General features: G+C 37.1%; 1 protein-coding gene across 1 annotated transcript; it reads left to right on the top strand.

Moving 5' to 3' along the window:
* On the top strand, positions 5,394 to 20,445 carry LOC109822527 (uncharacterized membrane protein At3g27390-like). Its single transcript, XM_020388746.1, has 9 exons — positions 5,394 to 5,679; positions 5,772 to 5,880; positions 8,233 to 8,428; positions 8,518 to 8,651; positions 9,535 to 9,823; positions 10,340 to 10,446; positions 10,567 to 10,738; positions 11,616 to 12,061; positions 20,095 to 20,445. Exons 1-9 carry the CDS (start codon positions 5,538 to 5,540, stop codon positions 20,258 to 20,260), a joined length of 1,761 nt encoding a protein of 586 aa, XP_020244335.1. The 5' UTR covers positions 5,394 to 5,537; the 3' UTR covers positions 20,261 to 20,445.

Raw genomic sequence — 24,445 nt, 5'->3', positions numbered from 1 at the left:
GCAGTCTGGTTTCATTAATATCTTGTTATTCAAACTTCTAAACTACTCATAAAAAATATCAGCAGCTAGATAACATCAAATATAACTACGGTTAAAAAATCAAATAATTACGGGATAAACATCTACAAATTAAAATGTACCAGTTATGCTAATACAACAGTTGATACGCAATAGTTGAAATATACACATATTATACAATTAAACGAGAATAATTAATAATAAAAATATATATATACTTACATTTAAAATTAAATAATTATAGGATAATTATACAAACAATAAAATGTACCAGTTGTACTAATACAATCGATAATATGCAATAGTAGAAATAATACAATAAATTATATAAAATAATACGTAATAATAATACAACTTATTATATGAAATAATACATCATAATAATAATAATAATAATAATAATAATACAAAATATTATTTAAAATGATATTTAATAGTATCGATAACACAACGGATAAATTCTAAAAAATTTACTGCAATAAATAAATTTATAAATATCTAAATCATTTAAATAAATATAAAACTTGGACTTTTAAATCATAGAAAATTGTATAAGATTGAGAAAAATACAAATACTCTTTTGAAAATAATAATTAAATATTTTAAAATACTAAAAATTTATTTTAACTAGTATCGAAAGTTCACGGTCATTACATGTTTACATGTATTGTGTTTTACTTTTCATTATTTTATACTTACTATTCTCTTTTCATTATAGTGTATTCACATAGATTATTATATTTATGATGTTTATTTTTATTAATTTATAGTCATTCATCATTTTAAGTATCAACTGTGTTTAATCATGTTCTATTTCATGTATTACCAGTGTTTATATTAGCATGTTCATCAATCATTCATGGTATGTTTATCTAAAATATATCAGTGTTTTTATTATACGAAATTATGCTCTTCTTATGTTTTCATTTGCTTATATACCTATTTTACCTTTCATAGTTTATGTTTTTATATATTATACGTCTTTATATAGTAGTATGTTATGAGTGTCAGTATTGTTAGTAAGCATTTATGTTTCAGTGTATTTTATGATTTTTGTATGCGTTAATTTATTTTGAGTTTTATACTGTTAATTTGTTCGTTACTTATTTGAATGCATTGAGTCCTTCAATTATGTTTTTCTTTGTCAGATTTGTATTTTTTATTATTTTGACTTATGTTATTTTACATCGTGTTACTCTTCTGTTTTATTTCTCTTATTTTTTTTTTCTAGATCATATTATATCAATATCGTTTTATTCTTATATTTTTCTTTGAATGGGAGTTGTAATTTTTCGATGTGAGTGTGTGATGTTATGGCTTTATAGTTTGTATATAGGGTTAATTAAAGATTGTTACAATGTGTGTGTTTGTTTAGCTTTGATTTTTGTGTTTTTATATATTGTATTTTGGTTACGTATTTAGTCAAAATATTTTTGTACTTAGTGAGTTTTATATTTTATGCAGTGTATTCTTGCTCATGTTTTTTTATGTTTCAATTTGTGTATTGCTATACTTATTGTGATTTAGTATTTATTATGTTTTTGCTACAATTTTTGTTAGTAGTCACGTTATGGTGTAGTTATTTTTATTTTGTGTTGTAGTTGTTTTATTAATCCTACGTAGTGTACATATTATACTTATACATGTTTGTTGTGTGTGTTACCATATAATTTTGGTCACATTTTACCTTTCATGTATGCGTTTTGTTATCATTGTTGTTTGGTTATTTATCAAGTTATATGTTTTCCTTGTATGTGTTTTTATGTTATCTTTAATTTTATTAATTTATTAGTTTATTTGTGTTATTTGGGTTACATTGTTTATTAGTTAACATAGTTATTTTTTTTTACATTTCATCAGTAGTTTTATAGTTTATTTTAGGATGTGAAATGAGTGTTATAAGTTTATACAACTTAGTTATAGATTTTGCACATTGTAGATATTTTTTTGTGTTTATTAGTTTTCTATTTATTAATTATTTTATTTGTTGTATTTATCAATTTTCCATATACAAATTTCCCTGTATTACTATTTTAGTTAACTGTTTATGTCCATATTTGATTATTGTTTTAAATATTATTACATGACAGTTCACATGTTGTATTATATTTATTCTTTATGTATATTGGGTTTATAGTTTTTGTATTATATTTGGTTATTCTAATGGGTATAATGATATAATGGTTATTGGTATATTCTAATGGGTATAATGCTAATATTTTTGAGGGATAGAAGAGTGAGCTAATAAAGAAAGGCCGGTTTCAACGACATGACGGTTGCGACGTTCAACAATACCATTTTGTTCGTTGGTATGAGGGCACGAGACACGATGAACAATCCCCAAGTTAGAAAAATAAGGAGTTAATTTTTGAAATTCCCCGCCCCAATCAGTTTGAATAGATTTGAGTTTCATGTTGAATTAACGTTCAACCATCGCCAAAAACTTAAGAAAGACAGTAAACACCTCAGATTTTTAAGAAAGTGGGAAAATACACATGTACTTTGAATATGCATCAATAAATAGAACAAAATAACGATGACCATCAGAAGACATAGTAGGAGAAGGCCCCCAAACATCACTAAAAATAGGCTCAAGGACAGAGTTGCATTTGTTATGTGAAACTGGCAAAGATAACCTAGAGGATTTGCCAAGTTGGCAAGCCATACATAGAGAATTAAACTTCATAGAAGAACAAGAAAGACAATGTCTCTTTATTATAGTCCTAACTAGTTGGCTATACGGGTGATCGAGACGCTGATGCCAGATATCAGATGAGGCCCGTTCAGCTAGATGAGCAATATTAAGTGAATGAGTAGCGGCTTGGTTGCGGAGGGTGTAAATGTCATTTTCACTGGGTCCGATAAGTAGGGTTCGATGGGTGACCTGATCCTTCACAGCAAAAAAGAACAGATGAAACTCAATAAACACATTGTTATCTTTAGTGAATTATCAGACATATAATAAAGACTTGGAAATGGCCGAAACACGCAAAATATTAGAAAGATGAAATGATTTCGTAGGTGTGTGTAAGGTGCATGAACCAACATGAGAGATAGGGAGACCTTTACCATTACCAATATGAAGACTGTCGAAGCCAAGGTAAGACTGAGATTTGTCCAAGCGCTCGATATCCGGAGTGACATGGTGATTCGCGCTGGTATCTGGAAACCAAGTAGAGGAGGCTACAGACAGAGTGACCACATTGGTGAAGTGAGCAAAAGGAGAGATGGCGAGTACAACATGTTGGTAGCAAGTAATGGCAGTGTGATTAGAACCATTGCATATTTGACATCGAGTATTGAATTGTCCACGGCCTCGACAACGCCCATGTCCACGGCCACACCCCTGGTTGTTGTACCTGCTAGACTGATTTTTGTACCCATAGAACTGCTGGGGAGGTAAGCCATAGGTGTTGGGGCCAAGTATCGGACCATAAGCGACGGCCCCGAGAGCAACGTGGCTGTAGGACGACATGCCATAACCTGCGGAAGCAGCATGGCTCAAAATAGGGTGGTTTGACCTGCTGCAAGCAGCCCAAGCGCAGCCAGCGCTACCTTTGGGGGCGCCGATGTTAGCCGTGGGCGCCCAGGTTCTGGCCGTGTGCGCCCAGCTACTGGCCCACGGACTGTAGGCCGCCTGAGATGTTACCTGTAGGCAACAATCTGGCTGTTAGGGGCTAGATCTGTGCACCAGTGAGATGTGCCATAGGAGAGATTGCCTCGACAACAGGATGACCATGAATGTAGTCATGACTAAGGAGAAGAGCATGCAGATCTTCAAAGGAAACGACTTCGGGATGAGCATTAAGGGTCGTAGTGAGATCCCGGAACTCGGGACGGAGACCCTTAAAGATATATACATTCAAGTCCACAGCAGAGATCAGACGTCCAACAGTAGCAAGCGAACCAGAGATGTTTTTGGCATTGTAGAGGTAGGCAGTGACTGAGAGATCCGGTTGTTTGAGATCATGAAGTGCCTCATGTAGTTGAAGAATTCTTGTATTCGAAGGAGACGCATAGGCACTCACTAATGAAGTCCAGATCTTAGAGGATGTCGTAAGACCGACGATGAGTGGAAAAGCCTCCTCAGAGAGAGTAGAAAAGAGAATAGAGACAACAAGTTGATCTTGTTGCTGCCATGACAGAAACTCGGGGTTGATTGGTGGCGCATATTGGTTGACGGAAGTAAGATGAGTGGGTGGTGGCGGAGCGGATCCGTCAATGTATCCCATCAGGGATTGGCTACACAAGCAAGGAGAGATCTGCATTTTCTAGTACAGATAGTTGTGGGGGTTGAGTTTGATTGAGAGGTAGTGACGGGTGTTTTGAACGACGGGTGGTGGTGGTGTGTTGGTGAAAACACCAGTGGAGGAGGTAGATGATGATGGAGACATGGTGGCCAAGAGACCTGAACTCGAAGCAAAGAGGAAGGGGGCACACGGGTGCTTAGCGACAACAAACAATGCACAAGAGATCTGAAGATCAGCGGCCTGAAAACCCGGTTGAAGATGGCTTGAAAAACGGCTTGAAGGAGGCCGAAAAAAGAAGAAAGAGGGCTGACGGCTACTAGGGTTTCAAGACTCTGATACTATATTATTTTGGAGAAAAGTTAAATCTTTTTGTATTCACATAATCAATATACATATGTGTATATATAGATAGGTTACAAGATATGGAAAATCAATCAAATCTCTACAGATATTATCAAGTATCTAACTGAATCTCTACAAGTATTAGTATCAAATAATATCTTCAATAGAGCAATGGTTTTGGTGTGTCTCATAATCATTACACTTTAAGATCTTAAACTTTGCAAATCCCTTGTTATTTTTATATGTGTGGATGAAGTTGAGTTCACTTTTCAATTTTCATGCTAATTTTTGTGAGATAAAAAGGAATTCTGAGAAAGAGTTTAGCTGATGTTTACATTAATTCACTTACTTTTTTGAAAAAGTTACTCTCAAAACTAGCAAGAAATTATAACACAAAAGATAATATTAGTATAAATATCCATTTTCTTCAAGAAATCTTAGACGTTTTCTGAAATCAAACAGTAGGATTCTACAAATAAATTTATAAATATTGTTATTAGAAAAACTAAAATCACACGCTGAGGTGGGTCCCACTTCTTCCTCAAAAGTAGCAGCTGGTCCCATTTGTTTTACACCAGAACGCAAAATAAACGAAAAGGAGCAGAAAGCACACCACAACCAGTGACATTTACACACGCCCAAGCATTTGCTTTTTCCTCTTCCTCTACACACACACATATAAATAAATAAATATATATATATCATATATATATTATATATATATATATATTATTATATATATATTTATATAATATATATATAGTATATATGGCTCCCCACCCCGCCATTAAAGGAAAAAAAATCCAAAAGAAAAAAAATAGAGAAGTAGGAAGTATTGAACGTAATCCCATTTCCATTCTTCCTGGGTCTTCTTCCTTTCTTATAATCTCTCTATTTACCTGCGTTTTTGTAACTTTGAGTGATTTGATGTCTTCATTATCCATGAACTCTGTGGCCCAATGGCTCCAAACCCACTACACATCTCCTTTCGATTCAGTGCAGCAGAGCTTAAGGATTGCCTATGTTGTCTTCTCCTTCTGCTGTGCTCTCTTCATTGGCTTCTTCAAAGGTAACCATTTTTTTTTTGTTCCCTGTTATTTTTGGGTATTTTCTTGGTAAAACTAGTTTCTTGGTAAAAATTGTTTCTTTGTTTTGTTGCAGCTGTGACGGTGGGACCCGTTGCTGGGATTTTGCTGATTGTTGGCAACATTGGGGTGATGGTGGGCCTCTTCCCCTTCCATGTTTTCTGGACTGTTTACTCTCTTCTCAAGTTGAGTTTTTTTTGTCTTTTCCTTGAAATTTTTAGATGGTACTTTTTGTTTTGTTTTTAAGAACTCCTTTGATGGCTGATGACTGATGTCTAATGTCAATTGCTTGTATCGTGATACACCAATTTTGGGTGAGCTATACCTTTCTAGTCAAAATTTGACAAGTCTTAGAACGTTAGAACATAGTTAACTCTGGGGTGAATGTTATGTGATGTTCAGAAAGTTGGCAGTTTCGGAGTTAGCATCGATTATCATTCAGTAGCATTATAATAGTGGTTTTTTTAGTATACACTACCCAGATTATACCTTTTTTTTAAAATAACTCTCCAAAACATCATAATTGCTAAGTTACCTCATAAACTTTAAAGTCAAATCAAAGTTTTATATCTACAATAGTTGTTTAAACATTTTAAGTGCAGATGAATTATAAGACTATTTTATCCCTGTATGATAATAAGCAGAAGAAACAGGTTGGGGAAGTTGATGCGAGGAGCAGCGATGACAGTGTTGGACAAAGGGGAAGGAAATGCTTCAGCGGATTTTGAGTAGCCCACTAAAACTTTAAAAATGCCACATACTAAGTTTGGGAGCTTCCAGAAAACCCCCCCAAATGTTTTCAATAATTTCATCTAACCGCCCTAGCTGTGTTATATGAACATACACTTTTCAAATGAATACTCTAATTAGTAAATTAAATTAATTAATCAGGGGCATCTTGGTCAAAATTGAACTAAACTTGGACCAAGGTTAAGGGATTTGTGAAAATTGTCTTTATAGTTATTAGAAAGGGCATGAAAAGGGTTTTTCCAATGGGGGTATTTTGGTTATTTGAACGCATGATTTTCACATCTGCAGTTAGATCTAAGTTCTGTGTATGTGTGTGTGTGTGTGTTGTGTGGTGGGGGGGTGGGGGTGATCTGACAAAACTTGAGATCCGATTGACATTTTGAAGTTAATGTTGGAAAAGGTGTAGATCAAACTCACCTCAGGCGACGAAGAGCTCCGGCGAGCTCATGGATGTTGCAGGCGTGCGTGGGCGACGAACTTCAGGCGAAGTCGACGACGAATGCGAGCCCCGCGTGCGATCGCCTCCCCGAGCTCTGCGTTTTCGAACCCAGCTCTGCGTTCGACTCTCAACTCTGCGTTCGGCCTCGAATTTGGCGTCGAAGCAGTCGCTGGCGACATGCTGTCGCCAGCCCTCCACCTCCGCCTATAAAAGGGACCCCATGCCCTAGGGTTTCGCTGCTGAGCCTTCCCCCTCTCTCCGATTTGTTCTTTCCTGGCGGCGGCTGATTTTTCCCCTTTCCGTTCTTCGTTCCCTCTTTTCTCCAGCGCTCAGAATTTTGGGATTTTTGAGGGGAGATTAAAAAGAGGATTTAAGAGGAGAGAGAGATTAAAAAGAGGATTTAAGAGGAGAGAGAGATCATTAAAGAGGATTAAAGAGGGTATTTATTGTGGGGTTATTCATTTATTCTCAAGTGAGAATTGAAAGGGTTCATACCCTTTAATTATTAACACTGTAGCTACAGTGTTTATCAGAGAAATCTCAGTTTTGAGATACGCTCCTAAATTGTAATTTCTTGTTTAATTAATAAGAAATTATCTGTGTGGCTCCCGAGGACGTAGGCAGTTGCCGAACCTCGTTAAATCTTGGTGTACTTTTCTATACTGCGTTTCCGTTGCAATTAGGGGTTTAGGCGTTAAATTCCTAACAGTTAAGGGAGTTATCTAGAAAACGGCTGAACTTAAGGCAGTTCAGTAAGTAAACTAAAGATAGTTTAGTCTTTTCTTAAATAATTACAGCAAGGTGACAGAGTACAAAGGAATACTCAATTTTATTTTTAACGGTAAATTTGGGGTTATTTTTATTTGAGTATAATTTAAGGAGTAATTAGTGATGATGGTGTTTAGGATGGTGATTTAAAAAAAACTATGATTTGGAGAAGGAGTGTATGGGTAAAAAACCCTCATGACCTTTTACATATATACATATATTAAACACAGATGATTATCTGGACATTGCAATTGAACAGAAAAGGAGAGAAAGTCATTTAACTGAATTTCTTCTCGGAACATATTATTTATCTGAATCTATAGTAGAATGTAGACTTGCAAGCATACACGATACATGCTTCAATAACACAAAACCTCAGGCATATGTCCTCTTTTATGCTGAGCATACTAACATCAATTTGACAATTAACTTGTTTACAGCCTATCAACTTACATCGTCAATTAAGTAACAATGTCCCTCTGTCAATACGTTTATCCTCTTTATGGGGAAAACTTTATTATCATTTGACAATGAGATAAAAACTATAAGATTCTAATTCAAGATTCATTGATGGGCACAGGACTAAGCAGATAAATGTGGCTCTCAAATTAGCAGTTCTGTTTGCTCTTCCTGTACTATTTGTCCTATGGCTGGCCCTTGGTATCTTCGGCAGTATCATTGTTGGAATTGGCTATGGATTTTTCACACCGTGGATTTCTACTTTTGAAGCATTCAGACAAAACAGTGAAGCAAAGAAGTTCTTCCATAGCATTGTGGTAAATAAGGACAAAGATCTTAACATGTTTCTTCTTTTATTGGTTTCTCCATTTATTGAAAAGCAACTGATGAATTAATGGCACAATAGGATGGTACATGGGGGACAATCAAGGGTAGTTGCATAGTGGTTAGAGACTTTGGTGATATCTGCTACCATTCTTACCCAGTTTATTTGAAAGAATTACGAGAATTGTCAGGCGATCATGAATCTCATTCCATCAGGTGCCAAATTTCTGCTAATAATTTTTTATAGTTCGTTGAATCAGTTGTGCATCTGACATGTGTATAGTAATGAGTTACAAATTGTTGCTCTGCTGTTAGTTGTGTACAACACTGTTTATTTTCAGTGAATTTGTTACTTAGAAACGCCATTGCATACTATTCAATTAGTGATTACCTCTTGATATTTGTGTGCTGATTGATAAAGTAGGAAGGGCCTACAGGAATTCTGCAGAGGTTGTAGAGAGGGTGAACGTTCTAATTATTAAACTATTTACATGCACATTGGACAGAGGTTCAAATGTCCTTGTGTCTAAGAAACCGTCCAAAACTTGGCATTGATATCTTGTTGATTTGTACCCAAGTATTTTATACACAGATATCAGAATCACTTCATATTTCATAAAATAGAGTGAAGATGGTCTTGAAGTATTTGGCAACATCTTTATGTATAAAAGCTTATATCCTATCGGATTTCACGTGTATCAATATGATTAACCAAAGCCGATCATTACAAACTGATATTATCTAATGATGATTACTAATATGAGGGTAGGTTTAAGGTTTGAAGTACCAAAAATTTATTTAGTGGGAAAAATGAAGAGAAACAATGGCAGTATGATTGATTTACTTATTTCATGTTGTGGAAAACATGGTGGGTGCAATGCAGAAAATAAGATTAAAGTAATAAAGAAATGTGAAGGCAACGAAATAGGTCATCTCCTGCATTTTCTTCTATGGATTTATTTTTTCTTTGAGAAATCGATATTCTTGTCGCGCTATATCAACTTTATACTCAATACCAGCTTTGATATATCTTATATTATTGTTGTATTATTATCGATTTTAAATTCAATAGTAGCTTGACTGCTGAAACCATATGCAGATTCGGGCAGGTGCCTGCTTGTATTGCTGTAGGTCTAATTGGCTTAGCAGTGGATGTCCCACTTTTCACTGTCATAGCAATCATAAAGAGCCCTTACATGCTTTTCAAGGGCTGGCAGAGATTGCTACATGATCTCATAAGCCGAGAAGGCATTTTTCTTGAAACAGCTTGTGTGCCAATTGCTGGTCTAGCAATCCTTTTTTGGCCTCTTGTTGTTGTAGGGAGCATTCTATTGGTCATTATCTCGAGCATATTTGTTGGACTGTATGGATCAGTCATTGTGTATCAGGTGAACCCAATCATAACTGTATTTTATACTGGGTAATTATCACAGAACCTCCCCTGAAAGTTGGTGGTTTCTCACAAAACATCCCTGAACTTTATAAATCATAGAAACCCCATGCTTTCTTCATTATACTAAATGTCCCTAAACTATTGAAAATTCTCATAATCAGCGCTAACAGGTAGAGTAGAAAGTCTAACATGCCATAATTGCTTTTTTACTTACCCTAACGTGAAAAGGGTATATGGGAGTTATATTTAGTAGATATGGCAAAATTGTCCATAGAACATGACAACTGAAAGCATGTGGCATCGGTCATAGCACTTGAGTGTGAGAAGTTTGTGAGGGTTCTAGGATTTTTAGAAGTTCAGGAGGGTTTTGTGCAAAACCTTTTAAAGTTTGGGGTCTGTTTAAATTTTACCATTTTATCTTCAGAGTTCAGATCCAATGTAAATGTGGTGCATCCTTTTAAGATTTTGTTTAAGATCTGCATGGGAATGTAACTTCTACCATTTGGTGCAGGAACGATCTTTCCAGAGGGGAATTGCTTATGTTGTTGCCATTATTTCAGAATTTGATGAATACACAAATGATTGGCTTTATCTGAGAGAAGGGTCTATTCTTCCAAAGTACAAACTCATTTATTTTCTTCTGTTAAAACTAAGTACATGATATCTTTATGTGTTTAGGAGCAATATATTCTTGAATAGAAGTTTGTAACAGTGTCTTTTCTACTACTGTTCATCCAGGCCCAAATATAGAAAGAGAAAAGTATCCAACTCAGATGAATTTTCTGTTGGAAGTAGTATCATTAAAGGAGGAAAAACCAGTCCAAGTTCTTTAGCACCTGCATTGTTGGTGCCCAAATTGGGTCCCTCAAGATCTGTTAGAGAGGCAATCCAAGAAGTCAAAATGGTAAAGGTAAATTTTTTTAATTTTTAGTAGCAACTTATTTGTATCATACAAACTCTCTGCATTTGATGATTGGACTGGAATATATATATATCTTTTGGTTGTCAAAATTACCAAGCCTTCATTTTTCCCCCCCATTAGGGACTTGATCATTAGTTTTAACATATGTTGTTATTAACTCGTATAGTACATCGGTTGAAGATATAAAACAAAGGGTAATTTGTCATGTCTTAATCTGCAAACATCAATTTAGAAAAGACTAAGAATTTGTTTTCGATTTGGTATCGCTTTCAGGTGTCTCATAAGTTTTGATTTTGGTATTTACAAAAGTTAATATCTCTATATTTCTGTGTGTTGTTTTACACGCCTGTTCAACCTGTCCATGGCAACTGACACCACCTCAGAGCATTATTGACATAGTCTACAGTTTTTTTCTTGTAGTCTAAGACTGTATGCTGATCTTACACTGTCCTGTTAGTGGCGCTCATGTTATTTGGACCTTACAATACAAATTATATCTGTCAGCTCTCATAAAGAACTTTGGAGCTTTGTCGTTGTGACAGGAACTTGAAAATAGTTCGAGAGACGGTTTAAAAAAAAGAAGAAAAGAAAGAGAAAAACCCCAGACACATATTTGAAGCTGATTCAATGACATTTTGTTGTGCAAAATCCTGGTTTTTGCCCACAAAAGGAGTCTTATGGATGGTTAATAAGTATATATAAACTTATATCCCTCAATTTTGTAAAAAAACTCTAGCCTAGTAAAATGTTTTATAATAGTTTGGTCCAACTCTCTCCCCCTCTCATATATCCCTTGCAATTTGAAGCTTGTTATGAGTGTTGGTTTCCCTTCTGATGTACAAATTGATAAACTTCATCGTCACAGATATGGGAGGAGCTAATGAATTCCTGCGAATCAAAGGGAAAGGAACTTGTGGATGCAAATGTTATATCATCACTTAATCTAAGGGAATGGCTAAGAACAAAGGGAAACGGCCAAGAAACAGTTGGCCTTGGTCTCCCATCCTATGCCTTGTTGCATATTCTACTTTATGCTATCAAAGCTGGGTCAGGTGGACTATTGCTTTGCTCGGGTATTGAAGTCAACCATCTGAACCGGCCTCAAGATCGGTTGTTAGATTGGTTTTTTCATCCCATTATGGTTTTGAAGGAGCAGATGAAGGTCATACAAATGCGCGAGGAGGAGGTGAGGTTCTTGGAGAAGTTAGTAGTTTTCAATACTGATATGCAGGGCATGGAATTGTGGGATAATGGATCCGTTGCTCCTGAAGAGGCTCTCAGGGCTGCTCAGATACAGGCTATTAGCAGAAGGTGTGAGTTTTCTGCTTTTTCTTAACTTAGGCATTCTTTAATACTAATTGGGTTTATTTCTATACTAACTCAATTTCGCAACAATCAAAGAACTTTGCAGTTAATAGGAAACGTATATTCTCTTTTTTGAGGTGATTTTGGTAGGTTTGTTAGCCTTGGCTGTAACCTGCAAGGCGTGCATTATCAGCTGGATGGTCTTATGAGTTGTATGTTTTTTCATTGTCATTGAGACGTTAGATATGAGTTGAAGATCGTCCTTGGAGTGCTAGACTAACATGTAACATTCCTTTTACACCTGATTCATTTATTCCCATCAAAATTTCTTCTTGTGAGAGAATAAAGAGTGCTTCTATGACAGGAACGTTTACAGAGAAATCATGATAGAACCCTTGCCCAGTCAAATTACAATGGAAATTACAAAGAATCAATGGCAAAACGCAACAATTATTAGCCCAACTTTCTATTTAGGGCATGTTTCATTGCGTTCCCAAAAATGTAGGAAACCGTTTTCAGACCAAAAAAAACCAATTTTCAGCGTTATCATGCGTTTCTTGGAGAAGCCTTTATTTTTGTTGGTTTTACACAGAAATCAACAAATGGAATTCTTTCATAGTTCCCATTATTTGGATGATGTAAAAATATATATAGTGTTAAAGTAAGAGAGAGAGAATCTTGGGTAAATTTCCCTTGAGTTGAATATTGAGTGTGCACATATATTTATACAAGTAGAGGAATGTGAGGTTTGTTCTCCCAAGCAATGTGGGACTAAAACCCACTACAATACACTATTATCAACAGCCCCCTTCAAACTCATGTTGGATCAAACAAAGTGAGTTTGCGTACAAGAAACTGGAACCGATGAACAGGTAAGGCCTTTGTGAAGAAATCTGCAAGCTCGTCAGCGGATGAAACATGAGGAAGTAGAATTGTCTTGTCCTTGATAACTTGGTGACGGACAAAATGAGCGTCGATTTCAATATGTTTGGTCCTTTCATGATATACTGGATTATTAGCAATCTGGATGGCACTCTTATTATCACAGTAGAGAGTAGTAGGAGCCGTAACAGAAATGCCGAAATCACTGAGAAGGCAACGAAGATGAATGATCTCTTTAGCTGTTGTGGACATTGCACGATACTCTGCCTCAGTACTGGAAAGAGCAATAACATCTTGTTTCTTACTTCGCCAGGAAATAAGGGAATCACCAAGAAATATACAATAAACTATGGTAGACTTTCTGGTAGTTGTATCACCAGCCCAATCAGCATCAGAATATTAACTTAAATGTAGCAGGAAACAAAAGAGAGCGAGTGCTAGTACTCCGGAGGTACCAAAGAATCTGTAATAAGACAGCATAGTGTACAGAACGTGGGGCACTAACAAATTGATTGATAATACCAACAGCATGAGAGATTTCTGGTCGAGAGATACACAAATAGACCAATTGACCAACAAGATGTCGATATCGGGTAGGATCAGATAGAGGTTCACCGTCAGTAGAGCAAAATTTGACATTCTGCTAGAGTGGAGTATCGACAGTTGCATTGTCAGTTAGCTTAGCTTGATTTAGAATATCTGAGAGATACTTCTGTTGAGACAGTAATACACCCCGCGGACCTTGAGAATTTTTAGACCAAGAAAATACCGAAGAGATCCAAGATCCTTCATGTGAAATTGTTGTTGCAACTGAGATTTTGCGTATTGTATACATGCCATATCATCACCTGTAATGATCATATCATCTACATAGATGAGTAATAAAACTCTGCCACGCGATGTAGTGCGAACAAACAGAGAAGCATCTTGATGACTTTCTATAAAGCCCGCTTTGAGCACGACATCACGAAAACACTCAAACCAAGCACGGGGTGCCTGCTTGAGACCATAAACAGCACGGCGAAGGAGACATACATGTCCCGGAGGAATATTTAACCCTGGAGGCGGTTGCATATATACGGTCTCTGATAAAAAGCCATGAAGAAAAGTATTTTTGACATCCATCTCGTATAAGAGCCAACAATGAGCAGCAGCAACCGCAAGGAGAGTACGAACAGTGGGCATCTGAGCAACAGGAGCAAATGCCTCTTCATAATCAATACATTGTTGCTGAGTAAAACCTCGAGCCACTAAACGAGCTTTTTGACGTTCAATGGTGCCATCAGGACGAAACTTGACCTTATAAACCCATTTACTGTCAACAAGAGAGATCCCAGGAGGACATGGAACAACATTTCAGGTATGAGTTTGCTAAAAGGCTTGAAATTCCTCAGCCATAGCCTGTCGCCACTCTGGAATTTGAACTGCCTCTTGGAAGGACTTTAGCTTAACAATAGTATGAATGACAGCAAGAAAGTTATGAAAGATAGGTGAATAAGAAGTAACAGAAGCATACCGAGCAGGCATGACATGTGGGCGTTTGCCTCGACGAAGAGCAAGAGGAACCTCAGGCGAGGGAGATGCTGGCGCAGGTGCGTGAAGATCAACAGTATTTTCTGGAGTGAGAGTTGTGTCCACGGGATATAGATTAGATGGTGTAAGAGAAGACTCGGGTGAGGAAGAGTCAACAGAAGGAGAGGGTGAGATATCAGGGAGATCTCGAAAGGAAAATTAAGGTGAAGAAGTGGGTGATGCAGTTGACGGGGAAGCATGATCAGTAGAGTGGAGGAAATTAAAGTCATCGGAAGCAGAATAATATGGAGAATCCTCTTCGAACTGAACATGACAAGATATATGAACTCGACGAGTTGCGGGATCATAACAACGATAACCTCGATGTTCTGAACTAATTCCTAAATAAACACAAGAAACAGCTCTGGGAGATAATTTATCACGTTCGTGAGATGGCAGAAGAACAAAACATCGACAATCAAAAACACGAACTAGATCATAACGGGGAGGATGAGTATAAACACGACTATAAGGAGTAGCACCGGAAAGAGAGCTAGATGGAGTGATATTAATGGCATGAGTCGCGGTGAGAATAGCCTCAGCCCAGAAACGACGAGGAACAGAGTAAGAAATGAGCATTGATCGAGCAGTATCGAGGATATGACGATGTTTGCGTTCAGCAACACCATTTTGCTCATGAGTGTAGGGACATGACTGTTGAAAGATAGTCCCATGAGAGGACATGATAGAGCGCATGGTAGAGGATAGGTACTCTTTGGTACAATCAGAACGAAAAACTTTAATACGAGATTGTCATAGAGTGAAAATCATAGCAGTGAAGGTTTGATAAGCAGTAAGTACGTCAGAACGATTCTTAAGTAGGTAAACCCATGTAAAACGAGAGAAATCGTCAATAAAGCTAACATAATATAAGTAGCCAGATGAAGAAGTCAAAGGAGCTGGCCCCCAAATATCAGAATGTATTAAATCAAATAAGGAAGTGGATACGGATGTACTCATTTTAAATGGTAAAGCAGTGAATTTAGCCAATTTGTAACCAGTACATGACTCAATACTAGAACTAGATGATATAGGACCAAGTACTTCAGACTGAATAAGACTCTCCAGCCTTTTATTAGACACATGACTAAGTCGTCTATGCCATAAATTGGCAAGAAGCGAGGTAGAGGGTTTTGACGAACGAAGAGAAGCAACAATAGAACGTGGACGTATGGACTCTGGAAGGTGAAGATATTCCAGAAAATACAGTTTGTGCCTCCTACGACCCGCCCTAACTGTCTTGACCGCCTGTGGATCTTGCACAATACAAGTATCAGAAGAAAATGAGACAAACAGGCCCGTCATGCATAAAGAGCTAATAGAAATTAAATTCAAGCACAACTGAGGAGTCACATAGACGGGACCAAGTGTTAGATGACCAGATGGATCATTTTGTGGGGTAATAGAGCCATACTGAGTAATGGACAATGGTTGTCCAGCAGCTGTATAGATAGGAGGAAGAGAGAATAAAGTAAAGACAGAGGATAAAAGTGAGGCATTACAAGTCATATGAAAGGAACAACCAGAGTCAAAAATCCAGAGATCATTCATACCAGAGACCGAAGGATTAGCTGAAGAACCAGCAAAATGCATACCAGAGAGTTGTGCGGCGGATGTAGAGGTGATATGTTGAAAAGCATCAAGTTGACGGCGAAGACTTTCAATAGCTTGAATAGTAGAGTCTGAAGTAGTAGAAGGTATAGCATTGACCAGCAATCCTGGTGTACGAGAGGGTTAAGACTGAGGGGGTCGCCGACCACGACCAGTACATGAGGAACGTAACTCAGGATGAAGCTTGAGCATGTCTCAATGCGGTGTCCTTCCTTCTTACAATATTTGCAAGAGAGTTTAGATCGAGCCTGTGGAGAGGGAGCCTGTGGAGAAGTATGATTCATAACAGAAGCAGTGACAGGTACAAAACAGTTTCGAGTGAAGAGGTAGGAGTGTCTATTGACAAATTGAGTCGTGCTGTCTGTTGTCGGGTCTCATAAGCAGTGAGAGCTCCCATAACTGAGGCCAAAGTCGAAAATTGAGGCTAATGACGTAGTTGATCAGCCATAGTTGAATATTCAGGAAGGGACTGAAACAGTTGATGCACCTTATGCCGTTCGTACCAGGCTAGCCAGTCTTTATATGTGGAATTACGTCCAGGAAGCATGGAGCGTAACTCTGTCCAATAAGCTTGCATTTGTCCAAAATGAGACTGCAGAGATGAACTACCTTTGCGTTGTAGAGCAATGCGTTGCAGAAGATATGCCTCCCGTGCACCCGAGCACTCAGTGAAACGCTCAGCGAGACGAGTCCACATGATCCGAGTAGAGGGAAGCGAGCCAATCTCGATAGTGAGACCAAAGCTAACACACCGAGTGAGATAATCCATGACACGAAATTCCTGCAATTGCCACTCTAAAGTCTTCTTAACATAGAGAGCACGAGCAGTCTGAAGATCGACATCACCACTGCCAGAGACAATAGTATTAGATGAAGCAACAGTGCTGATGGACGGTAGAACTGGTCCCGTACTGGTGAGATGATCAAGCAAACCAGCGCCACGCAAGGCATTGGTGACAATGGTGGACCACCCTGCCCAGTCACTTTGATCATTGAGGGGCAAATGTGGTTTGGGAATCTTCTCTGAAGGAGCCATAACAGCAATGTTGAGACGTTAAGACGTCGAGATGCCGTTACTGACTGCGAAACGGCAATGCTGTTCGTTTGAGGCCGAGAGACGGCTTGAAATGACGATGCCATTAATTTGAGACCGAGAGACGGTCTTAAAACGGTAATGCTGTTAAAATAGAACCCGAATGTTAGAATGAAACCCAAAGGTTTAAAATAGAACCCGAATGTTAGAATGAAACCCGAAGGTTAAACGAGAACGCGAAACGCGTTAAGAGGTCGCAAAGCTGCAAGGCCAAAATATCTGGCAGATGAACGCCAAAAAAAAACATTAAACGGCTGCAAAGCAACAAGACCAAGATTTGGCAAAAGAACGCAGAAGCGTTAAAAATTTTATTGGAAGGGAAATGGCTCTAGCTCTGATACCATGTTAAAGTAAGAGAGAGAGAATCTTGGGTAAATTTCTCTTGAGTTGAATATTGAGTGTGCACATATATTTATACAAGTAGAGGAGTGTGAGGTTTGTTCTCCCAAGCAATGTGGGACTAAAACCCACTACAATACACTATTATCAACATATAGGAAACCACACTCGTAAACGAGGAGAGAGAACATGAAACACATGCTTTACCAAAAAATCTCACACTGGAAAAACCCCACCAACCACATTATTTAAGTGCTTAAATGATGTTTTCCACCCCATTTTGATAAAAACGCTCGAAAATGGGTTTTCATACTTTCTGGAGGTTACATCAGCCTTTAAGAAAAGCTTTGAAATTTTTTTCTTAAAGACAACTTACTTTTGGGAAAGATATTTTGGTTTTCCTGGGTTGATGTGGACCGTGTTTTCCACATGGTTTTCGCCGTTCCTAGGCAGCCAAACACTTTTAAGGTCATCACTATTTTCTAATTCTTTTAATGTTTGGGGTCATTCCATTATATCAAAACTCTAAAGTTATGATGAGGGTTGAGAGATATACTTATATAGTCTAACATACCCCCGTAGGTTGAGAGCTTTTTTGTTGGCTGAAAACATGGAGCGACACAACGATAACTTTTTTAAATCTGCTTTAAATCTGTCGCCCACAAAATTTAAACTTAGGTTGCTCTGATAGCATGTCGAAGAACCCTTCCACTACACAAAAACTATGAAGTTATGATGAGGTGTTGAGGATTATAGTTTAAGGGCAAATTACACAAAATTCCCGTAACATTTGTAGAAGTGTAAGAAAATTCCCCCAAGTTTCGAAACCATCACTTTTCAACCGCTATGTTTAAATTTTCTATTCAATATTGCCCCTAGGTTGTTCTCTTAATAAAAAAAACCAGCAAGGCTTTGATTTTCCTCTATTGGTTCTTCTTGAGTGGTATTATTGGAGTCTGCCTCATCACTAGGGAGCTCAGCAACAGAAATGGAGTATTATAGCCTTCGGGTTGGACAGAACAAGACTCTAGTTTATGTAGCGATAGCAAAAGGGCATTTTGTTCCCATTAAGCTCATGCTTACAGTTCCATTCTATCTTCTACTCCTCAAAAGACTTCTTAAATCCTATTAAAAATAATAATTTTAGTAACCTTAATTTGTCCATCTAGCACCACCCTTTATTTGTCCATCTAAATTTGAAGGTGAAGACAAGCTTTTTTTTTTAACTTCTTATGATTTTTCATTTTAAGATGGACTTCCTTGGTGATGGGGAAGTGAAAAAGAATTTCCCCCAAAGAAGAAGAAGAAGAAATATAGAGGTATTCTTGGGATTATAGGTGTCACGTAGTACTCATGTGACCCTCTTAACTAATAATGGTAAGAATGACTAAATAAAGGGAGTGTAAGTGTTAGTTTTCAAACATTAGGAGGATTCTCTATCACTTATATTAACCTTAGGGGGATTTCCTATATTTTAGCCATAGTTTTATACTCTAACTTGGCTCCGTAGGTTGAGGTCCTTTTTCAATGTCCCACATTTGATCATATGTGACATTAATTTTTTTTAATTTGCTTTAAATGGATGGTCATTGGGATTTGAGCCTGAGGTGCCTAATAGTATGTTAAAGGACTCTTTCATTATATCAAAACTCTAAAATTGTGGTAAGGGATAAGAGATATAGTTTTATTGTCTAACAGATCAAATCCGAAAAAACAGATCCAAAATGAATATTGTCAATTGTTGATCCGAGCTTTTCTATGAAAAGGAACTTGTAGAATGAGTTCGCAATCTGTCTGTTTAGGCTAGTTATAACCATCTCTCCCAGTTTATATTATGGATGTGTTCATCGTTCATGTATTATTTTACTAGTATTGAATGATCACATGAAATCCATGCTATTATTTGTAAGATTCAAACTAGCTTCTTATCCAGGATTTACTTTTGAGTGAATGCTACAAATGCATACTAAGTGGTCTGGAGCTTCAAACTTCCCTTGGATGAGTTGTATTATAAATTCAGGTTTCTTAAGTGGCATCTAACTGTATATAAAACCAACCAAACTAAGGTTCCTCTAGTGTCATTCAAGCACCTATTATCTCAGGTTTTCCCCCTCTTTCTTAGTCCTATTTTCCTTTAAGGCCCTTATGACTTTTCTCGCGATATCAATGAAAGTGATATTCTTAGTTCTTTGAAATCCTAGAACCTATCAAGTATGGAGACTTCTATGTAATAGAAACAATTCAAGCATGTATCAGACATGTCTAGTGTATAGTTGCTGTTGTTTGTACACTATTGTATAATACGGAATGGTTTGTGTGCCGATGGCGATATAACCTTCTCCGCTTCTCATCCTTGAAAAAGAATGACCAGATGATTTAAATTTTCCCTCTTTCTTTCAATCATATTCCCTTGGTTTAGGGGTTGTATAACTGAAAATGACAATTGAGACTAGATGTTTTGCAAGTTCTCCACGTACCTTCAACTTACAGAATGTTTTTCTTCATGTTTAACTGATCAAGAAGTTGATGATAATGATGGTAGGTTGGTGGGGATTACGAGGAGCATAACAAAGTTCCCAACTTACAGGAGACGATACAGACAGGTAGTGAAATTACTGATTGCATATTGTCATGAAAGAGACGGTGCTGCTGGAACAGGTTCAACTAGATCAGTCTCTTCAATCGAAATTGTGCAGACGCAAGTTTAGTTATGAGGTTCTGTTGGCCTAGTCAACTATGTTAATAGTGTTTGTAAGAGTTATTTCTTGTTTTTGCTTTTTTATTAATGACAAGAAAAAAAGTGGGGAGAGCATGCCTCTGTAATTTATGAGAATGTTAGCTGTTGCTATGGAAACACAGTTTGAAAATGTATGATAATTTTCTTTTCTTCATATATAGCAATCTATTATATTTAAAATTATTCTTATGTAATGCCTAAATCGATTGATATTTGTTGATATATTTTCGGAGCTTGAACTGCAGAAACAATCCCCGTTGTTTTGAAATATATTCCCCCCATGCTTTGCATGTTCAAGCTGTCTCTTTTTTTAATCTAGGTTTTGTGTGAATCTAGTTTTTTTTTTAATAGATGAGTTATGAACATATCAGCATGTTATTGGTTATGGAAGATTTAATACAAATTGGAGGGCTGAGATCCCCCATCCCTACGCGGGATGTTCTGAGGAGCCTTTTACTGCACACCTTATTGTCATCCTTAACCATAATTTCTTTTGCTTGACCTACTTACGTAAGTTCGACTACAACACTCTGCTTGACAACTTATCACATGACTAAACTACAAAAGGTTTGGTCAAGTATAGAGCATAGCATCGTGCATGACAAACTTATAACTCATCATCCCGCAAGCGGCCCAGTGGTTGGGATTTGGGGTGTTGACGGTTGACCTAAAAGACTAAGAGTTGATCCATGTCTTCAGCTTGCATATCCCCATGTTTTAGTTATTAAGTATTGTGACACTTGTGTTATTCATCAGATTTGGAATGAGACGGGGCCCCAGAACCTAGCATCTTTAGTTGACTGGAACTACCATGACTAACATATAACTTACAATGAGTTGGGTCAAGTACTATCATGGGGACCTAACTTTCTCCTTGACCAACTTGTGGGTCAAATTTTTTAGTTGCATTGAGCAAGTCAAGCACATTTGCAATAATTGAGTTCGAGTAGAATATTATCCTTTAATATTCATTTTTCTTGCAGTATGGGGGGATTAAACAAAATACATGCAGCAAAACCATTATATTTTGAGGAAACAATGGATCACTATATTTTCTCTTTTTTAAATATGAATATGAGGATATACTGTAACATCATCACCATGTGCTGAATGTTGGGTTTTCTTTAATTCAAAGTTAGATCTTGGGTTTTCTTTAGTATGCCGATCTGAGTTAATTCAAAGTTCTGCAGCCATGAAGTTTGACGGCAAACAAAAGAAAACCCACGATGGGAAATAATTTTTTTTAATTAATACGAAAAAACTTTAATTCTAGATCAATAATTCATGCACAATCTAGCTCTGATACAACTGTCGGATAATTTTTAACGATCTAGACATGAATAGTTGAACTATAAATATAGATCAAACTTACCGTTCACCGTCGAAAAACAATGGAAGTCTTCTCCTCTCTCCTCCCGTAGCCAACGATGGGAATTTTGTCTCTTTTCTGCATACGGTTGAGAGGAGGGACTTCCACCATTAAATAGATATTTGTGATTAACCCTACCCATCATGGTTTAATCACAACCGTGAGATTACACTCTGATCGATCCTATCCTTTAGATATTCAAGATAACCACCTAACTTGATAAATATGAAACTGTCTAGCCAGACCATGTGGTTAACATCCTGATCCTAAATTGAATCAATGGCAACTTTAAATCAAATCCAAAATCGAGTAGATTGGGCCACATGGGTTCGTTGGATTAATCGAACCTAACAATTGCTGAAAAAGTTCTTTGAGTTGTTTAATTTCTATTTCGTCAAAACGTAGAAATTTTCTTTAGCCATGGCCAGATGCAAAGCTATTTTGCCATGTTTGTTGGATTTCAGCCATGGCTAGATGCAAATTAGAACTCAAATATGATTTTTTTCATGCCTCCAAAGGCCACGGCTGGAGTTTTGTTCATGCCTTCAACTTTGAATTCAAATCTCATCATGGCCATGGCGGCAGAATTTTTCCAGCAGCGGAAGAACTTTTTCGGCGACCGACGACGAGGATGCGGACGACGACGGAGGGCTGGGTCTGTAGGGGTTTGGGTGATGGCGGCGGCAGTATAGCTGCCCCTTGGGTTAGGTGGGTTTAGGGTTAGGATTTTAGTTAATTAGTTAATTAATTTAATTAGTAAATAATTAGATTATTTAGTATAATTAACTACCATTTATTATTTGAGTTATATAACTCTATAACCCATTATAATAATTAGATTATTTAGTATAATTAACTACCATTTATTATTTGAGTTATATAACTCTATAACCCATTATGCCAGACCCGATCCAGTATGCAATAGACCCGACCCACTACAGTAATGGATTAGATCCATTAAAATTCTGATCCAACCCATTATGAAATGGGTCAGACCCATTAATTTCCAGACCCGACCCATTATAGTTTTGACCATTCATTTTGTTTTGGTCACTATAGATCTATTTAAAGTCTGATTTGAGCCCATAAATAGTCGTTGGAAAGATCATTCTATGTACTTTTCAACTATATAGTTTTATTTTCATTTCATAAAGTTTTAATATAGGAATTTGGACAATTCATAAAAAATTATAGTATGCACATAAAGATAATTGGTTTACTCTGATTATATCCTTAATTCAGGTTGGGTAAATATTTGGGTTCATGATAAAACAAATTATAGTATTAGATCAACTTATAGGGTTAAGGAAGATCGGTAAAACAGTCACTTAGAAATTATGGTAGAGTAGGTTAGTGTATTGCCTAAATGTGACCAACCAATAATACCCTAATTTTCTAATGTTGAGTTTAGTCTCATTTGGACTGGAAGATTGCACTTACCTGTGGGTGGACTACTAGTCTTGCCCAAAGGTATCTAGGAAATCCTCTACAAGATAAGTGATGCAGGATAGTTGAAACAGGTCAGTGAGAGGAGAATAACCCCATTGCCCAAATGTTAGGAAGTGTTCAAATTAAACTGACGTTGTGTAGGCTAGTCATGTAGGTGATTATATATCACATTTGGGGGGATGGTGAATAGCATGTCAAATCACTTGCCCAAAGGTGTGATGAGATGATGCATCTACCTGTCCCGCAGAGTGGAAGGTTGCATACGTAAAACACTCTGACCCATCCATTCTAACCCTAAATTGGATGTGGAAATATTAAAGTTAATAAAATTAAAGGTCTCATTTGATTTATACATCCATGTTTAATGCAGATGGACAGACAGTTTATCCAGAAACATCTGACTAGGATTGAGCCCCTCGCCGGTTCCAATTATAGCAACTGGAAGATGTAAGTTGGAATAGTACTTGGGTGTCTTGGCTATGACTATGTTCTCACTGAAGAGAAGCCAGAAGAGCCTGATGAGTCATCAAGTCTATCTGAAAAGAAATATCATACTAAGTGGGTCAAAGCCAACAAGCTTGCAATGCTGATCATTAGAGCATCGGTGGACCAGACTATTCGTGGGGGGATTACGGCTTGCGAAACTATTAAGGAGTTGCTTGATACCATTAAGAAATAGTTTTAGGGATCTGTTAGAGTAAGACAGTACAGTTATCTGGTCAAACTCATTAATCTAAAATATAATGGAAGTGGTGATGTTCGTCAGCATATTTTGAAGGTCTCTCAGTTGATCATTCGTCTCAGGGAGTTGGGACTTCAGTTAGAGGATGATCTGATGGTTCATTTTGCAGTCACTTCTCTACCAAACAAATTTGACACTTTTAAGGTGAACTACAGTTCTCAAGACAGGAAATGGGACTTGAATGAGCTTATTGTTGTATGTGTTGCTGAGAAAGAACGGGTGAAAATAGGAAAAGCTGAGATGGCAAATCTGGCACATGGCAAGCTTGGACCAAATAAGGCAGGAAATAAATCCTTCAAGAATCAAGGGCACAATAAGGGGAAGAAATCTTTTGGCAATTTTTCCACTGTTTCTAGCACTTCCTCAGCAAGTGAAAAGGTTGAATATTTCTTCTGCAAGAAACCTGGCCATATGAAGAGAGACTGGCTGAAGTATAAGAAGTGGTTGAAGAAGAAGGGAGGTATGGTTTTAGTTCATGTTTGTTGTGAAATAAATTTAGTTGATGTTCCTTCAAGTTCTTGGTGGATTGATCCTAGTACCTCTGTGCATGTTTCAACTTCATTATAGGGAATAATCCATAGTCTGAAGGCAAGGGC

Source organism: Asparagus officinalis, chromosome 8 (genome assembly GCF_001876935.1).
Source record: "Asparagus officinalis chromosome 8, Aspof.V1, whole genome shotgun sequence".
NCBI classification, from domain to species: domain Eukaryota; kingdom Viridiplantae; phylum Streptophyta; class Magnoliopsida; order Asparagales; family Asparagaceae; genus Asparagus; species Asparagus officinalis.
Note: the sequence above shows the minus strand (reverse complement) of the source record. Positions and strands in the feature narration are given on the sequence as shown.

What these genes read in the sequence shown, in the direction of transcription:
- LOC109822527 (XM_020388746.1), top strand. Translation starts at nt 5,538, where the DNA reads ATGTCTTCATTATCCATGAACTCTGTGGCCCAATGGCTCCAAACCCAC. An exon ending in CTTCATTGGCTTCTTCAAAG is followed by an intron (nt 5,680 to 5,771) that starts GTAACCATTTTT and finishes GTTTTGTTGCAG; the next exon opens with CTGTGACGGTGGGACCCGTT. An exon ending in GAAGGGTCTATTCTTCCAAA is followed by an intron (nt 10,447 to 10,566) that starts GTACAAACTCAT and finishes CTGTTCATCCAG; the next exon opens with GCCCAAATATAGAAAGAGAA.